Source organism: Microcaecilia unicolor, chromosome 6, assembly GCF_901765095.1.
Source record: "Microcaecilia unicolor chromosome 6, aMicUni1.1, whole genome shotgun sequence".
Lineage (NCBI taxonomy): Eukaryota > Metazoa > Chordata > Amphibia > Gymnophiona > Siphonopidae > Microcaecilia > Microcaecilia unicolor.
Window position 1 is genome coordinate 88,466,720 of NC_044036.1, and position 14,696 is coordinate 88,481,415.

At 44.5% G+C, this 14,696-nt stretch overlaps 1 protein-coding gene across 1 annotated transcript in view; it reads right to left on the reverse strand.

The window, feature by feature from the left end:
• Positions 1 to 14,696, reverse strand: part of ASTN1 (astrotactin 1) — a 481,917-nt gene that overhangs the window by 198,658 nt on the left and 268,563 nt on the right. The window contains exon 11 of the mRNA XM_030206744.1: positions 7,997 to 8,147. Coding sequence (XP_030062604.1) covers positions 7,997 to 8,147 — 151 coding nt within the window. The remainder of the gene's footprint in view (positions 1 to 7,996; positions 8,148 to 14,696) is intronic.

Below are 14,696 nucleotides of genomic sequence, written 5' to 3' on the forward strand. Positions count from 1 at the left end.
GCTTAGTATTTTTCCCAAGTAAATGACTGTAGGAGCCTGTGAAATGTGTTGGCACAGTCTGTGGCTAGATATATTGCAGGGATGTGTGCCATTCTCTTCTTTTTGAGCTTCTGCCGGGAGCTTGCTTTTCACTAATTTGTGTTTTAAGTTGGGTGGCTGTCAGAAGGCTAGCACTGGTGGGACTGGGAATAACTCTTTCAGTAGTTCATTTTCCTGGAATAGTGGCTATAGATCTTTTATGATTCTTCTCAAGAAAAAGAAGAGAAACAAGAAAACAGTACAGGTAACAGGCATTCTCAGAAAAACAAACAAACAGGATTAGCCAAATAGAAAGTATGAGAGAATACAATTTTTTTTTGCTTAGATCTGAATGAGAGAAGCTTCAACAGGAACAAATAGCATGTGTTTTGAGAAGCAAATAGGCTTTTTCCCTATGCTCTGGACACTATAGACTGTGAAAGAGTCCCTGCCTAGGAGACCAGGGCTCCTGCAGGTATGGGTATAAGAACCTATCCAGCTTATAATCGAACGAGAAAAACGCCCAAGTTTCGACCTAAATCGGGAGATAGACGTTTATCTCACAAAAACGAATAAAGCGGTATAATCGAAAGCCGAACTTGGACGTTTTCAACTGCACTCTGTCGCGGATGCGGACAAAGTTGACGGGAGCGTGTCGGAGGTGTGGTGAAGGCGCAACTGGGGCGTGGTTATCACCCGAACAGAGATGGGCGCCTTTCGCCGATAATGGAAAATAAGTATGCGTTTGTAGCTAGAATTTAGGGCACTTTTCCTGGACCCTGTTTTTTCACGAATAAGGCCCCAAAAAGTGCCCTAAATGACCAGATGACCACCAGAGGGAGTCGGGGATGACCTCCCCTGACTCCCCCAGTGGTCACTAACCCCCTCCCACCACAAAAAAAATGATATTTCACAACTTTTTATTTTCACCCTCAAATGTCATACCCACCTCCCTGGCAGCAGTATGCAGGTCCCTGGAGCAGTTGTTAGGGGGTGCAGTGCACGTCAGGCAGGTAGACCCAGGCCCATCCCCCCCCCTACCTGTTACAATTGTGCTGCTTAATGCTTAGTCGTCCAACCCCCCCCAAACCCACTGTACCCACATGTAGGTGCCCCCCTTCACCCCTTATGGCTATAGTAATGGTGTAGACTTGTGGGCAGTGGGTTTTGAGGGGGATTTGGGGGGGCTCAACACACAAGGGAAGAGTGCTATGCACCTGGGAGCTCTTTTACCTTTTTTTTGTGTTTTTGTAAAAGTGCCCCCTAGGGTGCCCGGTTGGTGTCCTGGCATGTGAGGGGGACCAGTGCACTATGAATCCTGGCCCCTCCCACGAACAAATGCCTTGGATTTATTCGTTTTTGAGCTGGGCACTTTCATTTTCCATTATCGCTGAAAAACAAAAACGCCCAGCTCACACATTGTCGAATAAAACATGGACGTCTATTTTTTTGCCAAAATACGGTTCGGTCCGCCCCTTCACGGACCCGTTCTCGGAGATAAACGCCCATGGAGATAGACGTTTTCGTTCGATTATGCCGCTCCACATCAACCACTTGTTTTTTTTAAATATCTTTATCAATATTTCATAAACTGATAAGGCAAGATGTGTTTGCTGGAAACATCCTGACTCATTCCCAATAAACCATATCTATCTATATGGTCAATATTTTTTCATAATATCTTCAACTATTTTGCTTAGCACCAATATCAACTCTATGGTCTATATTTTCCTAGTTCACTCCTGGAGCACGTTGTAAAACTTGGCATTACATTGGCCACCCTCCATTTCTCTGATATTATGACCTTTTTAAATGGTAAGTTACAGATTACTAGTAGCAGGTTTGCAATTTCAATTTGTGATCACTCCCCCTCCCCCCTTCCCGATTATTCAATTGGTGACAGTCAGCATTTTTTAAAATGCTGACCGTCGCCAGCTAAATTAGTTCCCAATATTCAGTGCTGGGCCATGTCCAGACACAGGCACTGAATACTGGGGTCTAAATGTGGGTGGGATGGGGATCGGAGTTGGGTTGTCTGTTCCCCTGAGGAGGTGTTTAGTGCTGAAGTTTCCCATTCCATATTATTGTACTTAAGGTTCAGTGTGGGAAAATCTGTGAGCAGGAGAGGCTCTTTCAACCTTTGTTTTGAGGTAATTGAAATCTCCCATTGTGTTACCAAATGTGTTTCCCATTCTAATTTCTGTTATATTTCCCCTTCTGTCTCTTCATCCCATCCAGATGAACAGTAATATACCCCCATCCATCACACAAGGAAGTTCTATCTGTAAATATTCCATAATCCACTTTGATTCCTGCAATTCTATATATGGCGCCTAAAAAATCCACCCAGAACTCAGTTTCACCTAAGCATATTCTGTAAGATTTACATGCAGTATATAGAATACACTTAGTCAATATCATTGCTCCTAAATCTGCATGCGCCAATTTACATCAATGAAAACTTGGTGTAAATCTTAGAGCGCAGATTTAGGAGGACTGGGCCGTATTCTATAACTATGTGCGTAAATTTTAGAATGCCCCAGATACACCCATAAACATGCCCCTTTTGAACAGCGTGCATTTATTGTGACCTGCACGCTTCACCATTTAGGCGCAGTTCATTATAGAATGCACTTACTAAGTTGTGTGTGTAACTTAAAAATTATTGCCAATTAATGCTCATTATTGCTTGTTCAGTGCTGTTAAAAACGCTGATTGGCTTATTGAGCCATATACTTTACAAGCCTAGTTTTAGAATGCATCTGGATTTCAGTGTGCAAATCTAGGTGCCATATATAGAATCCCCAGCAAAGGGGCAACATATAACATCTTTTACATATAACTGGACCCCCACATTTACATGCACCTTGCATGTGTAAACATATAGAAAACTAGATGTTATGCATGTAATAGGGTGTAAATGGCATAGTCTGAACATATAACAGGGTGTGTACATGGATGAAGCATGAGTGGGACATGGGTAGAGCTCCCATGTATATATATAACTTACAGAATGCTATTCGTTGAGTGAAAAAATATTTCTCCTATTTGTTTAAAAGTATTTCCATGTAACTTCCTTGAGGGTCCCCTAGTCTTTGTACTTTTGGAACGAGTAAAAAATCAATTTACTTCTACTCGTTCTACACCACTCAGGATTTTGTAGACCTCAATCATATCTCCCCCTCATCCATCTCTTTTCCAAGCTGAAGAGCCCTAACCTCTATAGCCTTTTCTCATACGAGAGGAGTTCCATCCCCTTTATCATCTTGGTCGCTCTTCTTTGAACCTTTTCTAATTCTGCTAGATCTTTTTTGAGGTAAGGTGACCTGAACTGAACACAATACTCAAGGTGCGAACGCACCATGGAGCGATACAAAGGCATTATAGCATTTTTGGTCTTATTCACCATCCCTTTCCTAATAATTCCTAGCATTCTGTTTGCTTTTTTGGCTGCCGCTGCACATTGAGCAAACGATTTCAGCGTATTATCTACAACGACACCCAGATCTTTTTCTTGAGTACTGACCCTCACGGTGGACCCTAGCATCAGGTAACTATAGTTCGGATTATTCTTTCCAATGTGCATCACTTTGCATTTGTCCACATTAAATTTCATCTGCCATTCGGATGCCCAGTCTTCCAATTTCCAATAGTCTTCCTGTAATATTTCACAATCCACATATGTTTTAACAACCTTGAATAGTTTTGTATCATCTGCAAATTTAATCACCTCACTTGTTCCGATTTCCATATCATTTATAAATATGTTAAATAGCACCAGTCCCAGTACAGACCCTGCAGCACTCCACTGGTCACTATCCTCCACTGAGATAAATGACTACTTAACCCTACCCTCTGTTTTCTGTCCAATAACCAATTTCTAATCCACACCAGAACCTTGCCTCCTATCCCATGACTCTTTAATTTTCTCAGGAGTCTCTCATGAGGAACTTTATCAAAAGTTTTCTGAAAATCTAGATACACTACATCAACCAGTTCACCTTGGGGTGCCTAAAATTTGATGTCAATGTATAGAATTTATCTCCTTCCACTAGTTCTCTGAGATGTATGTACTGTCTCACTATTGAATTAAAACCATACATTCAAACTCTCTCATCTTATTGTTCAAACTTCTAGCATTTGCATACAGACAATTTAAAGTTTGCTTTTATTTCTGTTTACAACCTGTCTTCTCTCTATTAATCCAGTCCTACTTCAGCTTTTATCATAATCTCTGTGTCAGGGTATTCTAACTTTTGCATTTTGCCATCTCTTGAAGTACCTTACTGTGAACCATGTGTCCCTGAGTGACTGTTGACTTTCCTCCAACTTCTAGTTTACAAATAGTCTATCTCCTTTTTAAAGTTAGCACCAGCAGCATAGTTATGGGGCTGTTTTACAAAGGTGAACTGAAAAATGGCCACCAGTAGAGAAGATGCGTATTTTGGGCGTGCACAGAATCATTTTTTAGTGCACCTGTAAGAAATGCCTTTTTACCATTTTTGCGAAAATGGATGTGCAGCAAACAGGCATTGACCTCTGCGCGCGGTAATGGTAACCATTTCATTCTCTACTTAAAAGTACAGGTTTTGAGTTCAGTTTGTTTTTCAATAAAAAGAAATAGTTCATGCAACCACTATATTGCTTTTTCACATAAAAGAAAGGCAGAAAGTAAAATACATAGCTTATGCCTTTGTACAAAGAAAATCTTTGGGGATAAAAGGTATAACTATACTTGTGTGAGAATGCAGCTTATTTTCGAAGGAGAAGGGCGCCCATCTTTCGACACAAATCGGGAGATGGGCGCCCTTCTCGCAAGGTCACCCAAATCGGCATAATCGAAAGCCGATTTCCGTCGCGGGGATGACCAAAGTTCATGGGGGCATCTCGGCAGGGTAGTGAAGGCGGGACTGGGGCGTGATTAGGACATGGGCATCCTCGGCCGATAATGGAAAAAAGAAGGGCGGCCCTGACGAGCACTTGGCTGACTTTACTTGGTCCATTTTTTTTCATTACCAAGCCGTGAAAAGGTGCCCAAACTGAGAAGATGACCAACAGAGGGAATCGGGGATGACCTCCTCTTACTCCCCCAGTGGTCACTAACCTCCTCCCACCATAAAAAACAGGTTAAAAATACTTTTTTGCCAGCCTCTATGCCAGCTTCAAATGCCATACTCAGGTCCATCGCAGCAGTATATAGGTCCCTGGAGCAGTTGTAGTGGGTGCAGTGTACTTCAGGCAGGCAGACCTGGGGGGGGGGGGGGGTTGGGGGGCTCAACACCCAAGGTAAGGGAGCTATGCACCTGGGAGCAATTTCTGAAGTCCACTGCAGTGCCCCCTAGGGTACCCAGTTGGTGTCCTAGCATGTCAGGGGGATCAGTGCACTACAAATGCTGGCTCCTCCCACGACCAAATGGCTTGGATTTGGCCATTTTTGAGATGGGCATCCTTAGTTTCCATTATCGGCGAAAACCAAGGTCGGCCATCTCTAAGGGCGGCCATCTCTAAGGTCGACCCAAATGTTGAGATTTGGGCATCCTGATCGTATTATCAAAACGAAAGATAGTCACCCATCTTGTTTCGATAATATGGTCGGGGATGCCCCTTTACAGGGGCCGTCCTTAGAGATGGGCGTCCTTATAGATGGGCGCCCCCGTTTGATTATGCCCCTCTATGTGTACTAATATTGCAGGCCCTTTCTAATAAGGACCACCACATTAATACATAGAAATTAATATAGCATTTTAAGATGGCTTAAAAATTGTTGACAGGGGGAACTGGAGGAATTGGCAGTTTTAAAGACAGGATGTTGGTAGCTAAACAATGTGGAAAGCAAGATAAGCTATAACTAGTAGGTGGGGGGGGGGGGGGGGGAAGAAGCATATTATGCATGAAACTGCTGGTGCAAAGTCTTCAGGACACGAAGGTCTGAAGGCTGAGATAAGAAAATGTAACACATGTAAGATAACACCAGAAAGAGAACTATGGAGGAATTTGCAGTGTTCAGAAGAAAAGAAGGGGTGGGGGTTGACATATTATGCCTAGAACTGAAGTAATAGGTTATAGATGTGAAATCAATATTCAATGAAAAGTTTAGGGGCAGAAACCTATGATACAAGAGAAAGGAATATAAACTGTAAGAATTAAGGAATAGGTGTGCCTGCTTGCTATCAGAGACACCCATTCTTGCAAGAGTGTATTTTGAAATAATAAATTAATTAAGACTTGCTTCACCAATTTGTTTTTGGAAGTTTTTTGTTCTTATAGGTTCTCAGGTTATCTGTGAGCCATTTCTAAGAGGCAACCACTTGAACTTTTGCTGCAGCAATTTGTATTCATCATCAGTTAGCTGTCGTATTTTGAAATTATTTACATTCACATTTAGAATTTATTTCCTAGAAATCATTGGCTTTTGCTATTTTAACACATTTCCCTCTCCAGGGAAATGCTGTTCCTGGTGATCTAGTTACTCTCCTTCAGATTTCAGACTGTACCCAAGTAGCCTAATGCTACTTCCACCCTACCTTCCTCAAACATCTTGATCAACAAGATCCAGGGTGCCAAGTTTCCCACCCCTACCACACACTCCTTCTGGATGCCTTCAGAAAGGAGGCTGTGCCTCTCCCTCCAGCCTGAAACTTGTCTTTTGAAGATCTCCAAAGGAGTAGGGAACCAGGGGAAGGAAGAGAGCAGTGTGTCAGAGCACTACTTAGCAGAAGATGAGGAGTATGTAGCCTGATGTTCAGCTGCTCTCCTTTTATCCACTTGTGATTAGCACTGAGCCAGGGGTGCAGTTGTGGGGGCAGGGGTAAGGAAGATGTACGTGCAAGGAGCAGCCAACATTTGTCTCCCTTTCCTTCCTCCTCGCCACTGGTTTCACTTACTTTTTCCTGCAGTGATTCACAGTCACAAGCCAACTCCATGGGCTTCCTTCTGCCGCATCCTGCTCTCTCCACTGCAACTTACTGCTTTGACACTAAACAGGAAGTTGCAGTAGAGAGGGCGGGATGTAGCAGGAGGAACAACATGGAGCTGGCCTGTGACTGGGAATCACTGCCGGCTGCAGGAAAATGTAAGTGACGCCTGCAGGAAGGAGGAAAGGAATAGAGGAAAAGATTTTTTACCACGGGAACAAGGTTTTTTACCATTCCCACGGGGTGGTAAAAAGTTTTGTTCTCAGACCCGTGATGATTCTAGTTAGGGTGTGGTCCTTACAGCGGTATATCCAAGGTAACAGTAACCATGTCGTTCTCTAATAAGTACCTGTATATAATATGTAAACTGCTTTGATTGTAACAACAAAAAGGTGGTATATCAAATCCCTTTCAGACTCCAAAAAGGAAGAGAGGTATTCAGGTTGGTTTCCATGAACCTCTTAGAAGCATTTGGAAAGCCTAAAATAACAGTGTGTTGAGAAACTGGAATCTTATGTGAACACAGCAACTGTGCAGGAAATTAACTGCTCAGCCTCCTCCTACAGAATCACACTGAAACCTAGACAAGAGTCCTCTGGGTTTCATGAGTTGTTAGGTAGGGGCTTTTAAAGGAACACACATACCATTTTAAGGCATGTCTAAAGAATGACCAACCTGTGCCACTGGGCTACACAGACACTGTCTAGTCACACACATACTTCTGCGGTTGTACTGATGTTCATGTTTTCACTCAGCAAGCTGCCTCCTCCCCCATGCCAGCTGGCTAATGAATCCTTTTACAAATTTCTCTTTCCTGCTGCCAGCCATTACCTAGAAATGTATTTTCTCCTGCCATATACGCTAGGACGGACCCACGTTATTTCAACAAAGTATATCTTTCTCTCCTTTTACTATAACCGAGGATTCCTCTCCCCTCTTCATTGTATTGAATCCCTGGGATGGAACCGTGTTACCTTTTCCAGGGCATTTTAGGAAACAGTTCCTAGAACAACTTCATACTGAAAAAATACTATGGTGAGTTCTGAGTGTTTGAAAGGACATACCATGCAACCACTGGAATCCAACTTGCGGTCAGCGATGCAGCGAAAATTCTTACTGCAGCCCCCATTTTCTTTGGCACAATCCCTGACTGGTCCAAAGGAGTCCAGAAGAATCTCTAGGTTGTCAAAGGAGGATGAGGTCATTAATTCTTCCCTGCAGTAGGAAAATGGAGAACAGAAACATGATTAGGGCTTTTGATTTTAGACTGTAAACTTACAAACACCAATAAAACATCTATATATAATTTTTTGGGGGGGGAGGGGGGGTTGGGATAAACACTGAAAAAACATCACTTGCCCTAATATTCTTATTTATTTATTTCACAAATTTCTATCCCGTTCGAGTTACAAGAGAACATTCATAAATGGATAAAAATAACAAAACAGAAAGACAATACCATGTACAGTCCGAATAGACATATTTTTCATAAAAGAAAAATGATCACATATCTATTCGGACTGTACATGGTATTGTCTTTCTGTTTTGTTATTTTTTTGTGCTTTTTCTATTCTGACACAACCTAAGGGGGCAATTCTATAAATAGGCATCTCCATTCAGATGCCCCAATGCCACACGGTATACCTTATTCTATAATGGAATCTGGGTGCCTAGATTTTGTTACTGAATGCTAGTATAACCCCAGTATCAGTTTCCCCAATGGTTAGCTATTGATAGGCAGTGCTGTTGATGTCCTCCGCCAGCATTAAACCCAGATAATCAGTGCGACGCCATATCTGGTCGCTAGCATTGAATATCCAGGATTTTTTAAGCCAGCTAGCGCATGCCCGGTTAGCTCGCATAAATATAGGACAGCTATTTATGCGATCATATTTATGCTCTAACACTGGCCGGTTAGCTCTGAAAATTGGGAGCTAACCATACTCTGCCCCCGGAACACCCCTGACATAGCTGGCTTGCACTTCAGCGCTAACTGGTTATTTTCAGTGAAAATAACCAGTTAAGTGCCGGTGAAAATGACCGGTTAGCCAACGACAAGCAAGTTAAACAGTCAGTACCTGTTCCCAGCCAGTTAACTTGCACTGAATAGTGGCTGGAGTGTGCTTAACATTTACATACCCACAGTTACACCAAGCATAGACCTGGCATTTTATTTATTACATTTGTACCCCGCGCTTTCCCACTCATGCCAGGCTCAATGCGGCAATGGAGGGTTAAGTGACTTGCCCAGGGTCACAAGGAGCTGCCTGTGCCTGAAGTGGGAATCAAACTCAGTTCCTCAGGACCAAAGTCCACCACCCTAACCACTAGGCCACTCCTCCACTAACTGCAAGCACCTCAATGTGGCACAGTATTCTGTAAACTGTGTGCATAAGTGGCAGCTTCGCCTATGTCCCTCCTACGTAAACACCTGAGGCAGCCATGGGCAAAGAAAGTGTTAACTCTGAGAAATAATTATATATATATAAGAAATGATATTAAAAGCTTGAAGTTTGAATTCTTTTCACTCTGCCAGCAAAGTAGTGAAGGAATGCAGGCTGGAATTAATTAGAGTCTAGTTTGGCCGAGCTAAGGTTAGGAAAGGTCAGTGAGAAATGAAACTCTGTCCCTTGTGAATTGCCAATGCTAGCTGGCACATCTGTAAATTATTAGGCTTACTGAATAGTTTTGTAAGCAGGCACGAGCCAGACATATGACATATTGTAGTTTAAGAATAGGCTGAAATACTATTTAGAAGTGCTTAATATGTAGATAGCTTAGATATAGATATATCTTATAAGATATATCTGATTATGCTTATTTTAGAATATGTTGTATTCTGTGTAAATTAATAATTCTGTGTGGAATGTTTGTTCAACTTTCTGTCTGACGTTCTGAGTAGGGCTACAGTGAAGGGGGGCCAACATGTGTTTTGAATTAACTATGGTCTTAGCTAGTTCTGTGTATGGAGCTGAGAGGTGAAAAAGGTCAGAACTAGTCAGCTCTCTTCTCCTTGATTAATTATAGGTAACTGTAGGAATAGTCCTGAAAGTATAGTAGTATGCCATTAAGTAAGATTGGCTTTTGACCTCTTTAATGAATGCCAGAGTTTAGTTAGCAGTTAGTACTAGGAATATGAGAAATCAATCATAATAACATGTAAGAGACTGGAGACCAAATGTCTGGCTTAAGGGGCCCCAGGTCACAGGTCAGTTTAGGATGTCTGGAACCTATGTAACTGATATTTCAAAAGTAATGATTGGTTGAGGCAAGGTAGCCAATCAATGTCTTAACCAATTGGGAGTAAAGGGGGCTGGGCTAGGCTAGGCTAGGAGGAGGGCTTAGGACCCTATTTAAGTGGGAGCAGAAGCAGTTTACGTCAGAAGGAGCTCAGAAGAAAGAGAAGGACAGAAGGAGCTCAGAAGAAAGAGAAGGACAGAAGGAGCTCAGAAGAAAGAGAAGGACAGAAGGAGCTCAGAAGAAAGAGAAGGACAGAAGGAGCTCAGAAGAAAGAGAAGGACAGAAGGAGCTCAGAAGAAAGAGAAGGACAGAAGGAACAGACAGAAGAAGGAGAAGACAGCATAAGAAGAGAGGCAGCTGAGACAAAGACACAGAGAGCTGAGAGAAAGACCCAGAGAGCTGAGAGAAAGAGAAGAGAGCTAGAACTGATGTCTTGCTTTGTTTGCTGGCAAATAAAGAAGATTTTTCTCTCATACTGGTGTGTGCTGTCTGACTCCTGAGGCATCACAAATTCATGCATCAATTCCTGCAACAATTCTTGGTGGCAGCGGTGGGATCATGAATCCTGCATTAATCCCAGCACCCAACTGACTGGAGAACATTCGCCGGGTATGTATTTTGTATTCTGTATTTTGTATTGTAATCCTAGCTAGGAAATTGTAAACCAGCCCCTCAAGAAGGAGGGAAGGAGAATCTGATCAATTCTCAGCAAAGGCCCTAGTACCTTCTAGTCGCGGGGACTAGAAGCGAAAACGCTTGAGCTTATCTGTATCTGAGAAATCTGAAATTGTTGGGTGGGATTTTCTGTATGGAATGTGTGATGAGTGAATGCTAAATGAGTGCGGACTTCTTATAGCTGCATTTCCAATTAACGCGAGTTCAATTGGTCAGCAACGGAAGGAAGCGATTGCTGTCTGTCTACCTAGTGTCTCGAGAGTGCAGACCCCTTACTGCACTTTCAAAAACTCCCTCCCTTTTGTGTGTTGTAATTGTAAGCATTATGGGTGGGACATCATCTAGACAAATTGTTACCCCCCTAGATTGTATGCTTAGAAATTTTAAAAAAGGTTTTTTAATTAATGACTATGGACAGACTTTAAGCTCAGGTACTTTAAGAACCTTGTGTGAAGTTGAGTGGCCATCTATGGGAGTGGGGTGGCCCCCTAGTGGCAGCTTAGATATTGAAGTAATCCGGAAGGTCTACAGCATAGTTGTAGGAGAACCAGAATATTCTGAACAACTCCCTTATATAGATTCCTGGGACAGCCTTGTGACTGACCCTCCCTCGTGGTTGAAAACTTATATGGGATCCCCAGTAAAATTCATGTTAGGTCGTGTTCAAAGAAAGATTAGAAAATCTAAACTAGAAGAGGGAAAGAGCCCCAGGAAGCTTACCACCCAATCGGTGGCTTCCGCCCCTACCCTGTCCGAGAAACCCATACTCTCTGATGACCCCTCAGACCTTGAGCCACCACCTTATGGCCCATTGTTGGGGTTCCGTGCCGCCCCTAGAGATCCACGCCGCCCAGCTCACGCCTCTCCAGTACAGGCTTCTCCGGATAGTTCTTCCCCTCCTGTGCGAACCCCACCACATCCTAGGTTGGACTTTTCACCTGGCCTCTACCCTTCTGTGCCAAATCCTCCCCTGTTAACCTCTGTAGACCCACTTTGGGCTCCACTCCCTGACTCCTCAACTCCTGACAGCCCAGCCTCTCCCTCTAGTACCCCTACCCACTCATTAGGGGCCCGGCATCCCTTTCAATGGACTGACTCACCTGTGACCACCTCTCAGTCTATGAGTACCCCTCCCCATCCCTCAGGATTTCAACCTACCTCCACTGAATGGGTTAGACCCGCTGCAATTACCTTTGAGCATGATAGGAGGGTAGCTCCTAGCTCTACCTCAGGTTCCATTCCCACCTCCTCGAGAGTTCTGCCACTTCGTCAGGTAACTACCACTCGACCGGATCCTAATAATCAGGGTCAGGTTATACAGGCACAGGCCTATCAGTATGTACCCTTCACAACCACTGATCTCCTGAATTGGAAGACGCATTACCCCTCTTATACTGAAAAGCCTCAGGCAGTGGTGGACCTAGTGACTAGCATTATGGCCACCCATAACCCAACCTGGACTGATTGTCAACAACTTCTCCTGACCCTCTTCACAACTGAGGAGAGGCGGAAGATTTTGCAAAATGCTGAGGCCATCACGCGAGAGCGTGTTCCCGACGGGACACAGGATCCAGAGGGATGGGTTAGAGCTCGGTTTCCTCGCGCAGCTCCAGCTTGGGATCCAAATGATGGGCAGCACTATGAACTGTTGTCTGGCTATTGCCGGGACTTACTGGAAGGTATGAGGAAAGGCATAAAGAGGCCCATTAATCTGGCAAAGGTCTCTGAAATTCTCCAAGGGGCAACTGAATCCCCTGGGGCCTTTTTAGAGCGACTAATTGAAGCCTACAGAACATACACCCCATTTGACCCTGAAGCCCAAGAAAACCAGAGAATGGTGAATAGCGCATTGGTGGCCCAGAGTATGCCAGATATCCGGAAGAAGTTGCAGCGTCAGGAGGGATTCGCAGGGATGAATACCACCCAGCTAATTGAGATCGCAACCAAGGTTTTCATTAATAGAGATCAGGAGGTGCGCCGAGAGGCTGACCGGAAGATGCAGAAGAAGGCCGACCTTTTAGCGGCAGCCATTACTAATTCCACCCTTAACCGAGGTCGACCTCTAGCTAATGGGAAGCCAAAGTGGGACCCCGGACCACCAGCCAGGCCCCGAGATTCCTTCAATCAATCCCGGCCAAGGGGGGAGAATCCCAGACCAAGATTGGAGAGGGACCAGTGTGCCTATTGTAAGGAAAGAGGGCACTGGAAAGATGAATGCCCCCAGAGGCGCCAGGGACTGAGAAGGGGACCAGGAGATCGAGGAAGCCGAGGCCGAGTTCGAGAGGGAAGATATGAGCCTCCTGAATCTGACATCATCGGGATAGCCGAGATGGCAGAATGGGACGAATAGGACAGACCGGGTTCCTACAAACTGGGCTCCCAGGAACCTATGGTCAAGTTAACTATAGGGAGCCGCTCAATTCCATTCATGATTGATACAGGAGCTGAACATTCTGTTGTGACGGAGCGATTAGCGCCTGTGTCTGGAAAAACTGTCCGAGTGGTGGGAGCCACGGGGGTGCAGAACCGGAGGCCTTTCCTGACAACCCGTAGATGCCAATTAGGCTCACACATGGTCACTCATGAATTCTTGTATATGCCAGACTGTCCAATCCCTTTGTTAGGTCGAGACCTGCTGTCCAAGCTTAGGGCCCAAATTTCCTTTGACTCTGATGGCCAGACTTCAGTCTCCTTTCGGCCCCCGACATCCAGCCCTAAGGGTATATTGAGTTTCTGTTGCCCTCTTGAAGAAGAATGGCGGCTGCATCAGTCACATGGCCAAGTTGACCTACCCCTGGCAGACAGCTTTCAGGTCAGTGGGGTATGGGCAGAAGATAATCCCCCAGGGTTGGCCCGAAATATTCCTCCTGTACATGTAGACTTACTTCCAAGTGCCCGGCCAATCCATCTTCGCCAATACCCAATTCCCAGAAAGGCTCTGGAAGGGATTCAAGCACATTTGAATCGTCTGTTATCCCATGGAATTATTCGTCCTTGCCAGTCTCCATGGAATACGCCACTATTGCCAGTTCAGAAGCCAGGGACTGAGGACTACCGGCCAGTCCAAGACTTACGAGTGGTCAACAAATCCACTATCTCATTACATCCTGTAGTGCCTAATCCATATGTCCTGTTAGGATTGATACCTTCTGGAGCTACCCATTTCACAACACTAGACCTAAAAGATGCCTTCTTTTGTATTCGGGTGGCCCCAGCCAGTCAATTGCTTTTTGCCTTTCAATGGGAAAACCCAGTAACAGGAAGGAAGCTTCAGTATACATGGACCCGCCTGCCACAGGGGTTCAAGAATTCCCCCACCATTTTTGGGACAGCCCTAGGACAAGACCTTAAGACTTTTAAATCTGAGCCTTCCAGGCGAGTTTTACTCCAGTATGTAGATGACCTCCTGATTGCAGCAGTGACCCAGGAAGAGTGTTTTGAGGCTACTAGAGAATTGCTGGAGCTACTCTTGGATGCAGGCTATAAGGTCTCACGCTCAAAGGCCCAACTCTGTCAGTCAGAAGTGAAGTATCTGGGTTTTTGCATTTCCCAGGGAAGTCGGAGACTGGATGCTAGTAGGAAGCAAGCGGTAGCTGCAATTCCCCAACCCAAGTCCAGAAGAGAAGTTAGGGAATTTCTGGGAGCAGCCGGATTCTGCAGAATTTGGATTCCAAATTTTGCATTGATGGCGAAACCCCTTTACCAAGCCACAAAGGGGGGTGAAAAGGAACCATTTGAATGGGGACCTACTGCTCAACAATCCTTCATTGCCATAAAGAAAGCCCTACTCCAAGCCCCTGCGTTAGGCCTTCCTGATGTGGAGAAACCTTTCTCACTGTATGTCCATGA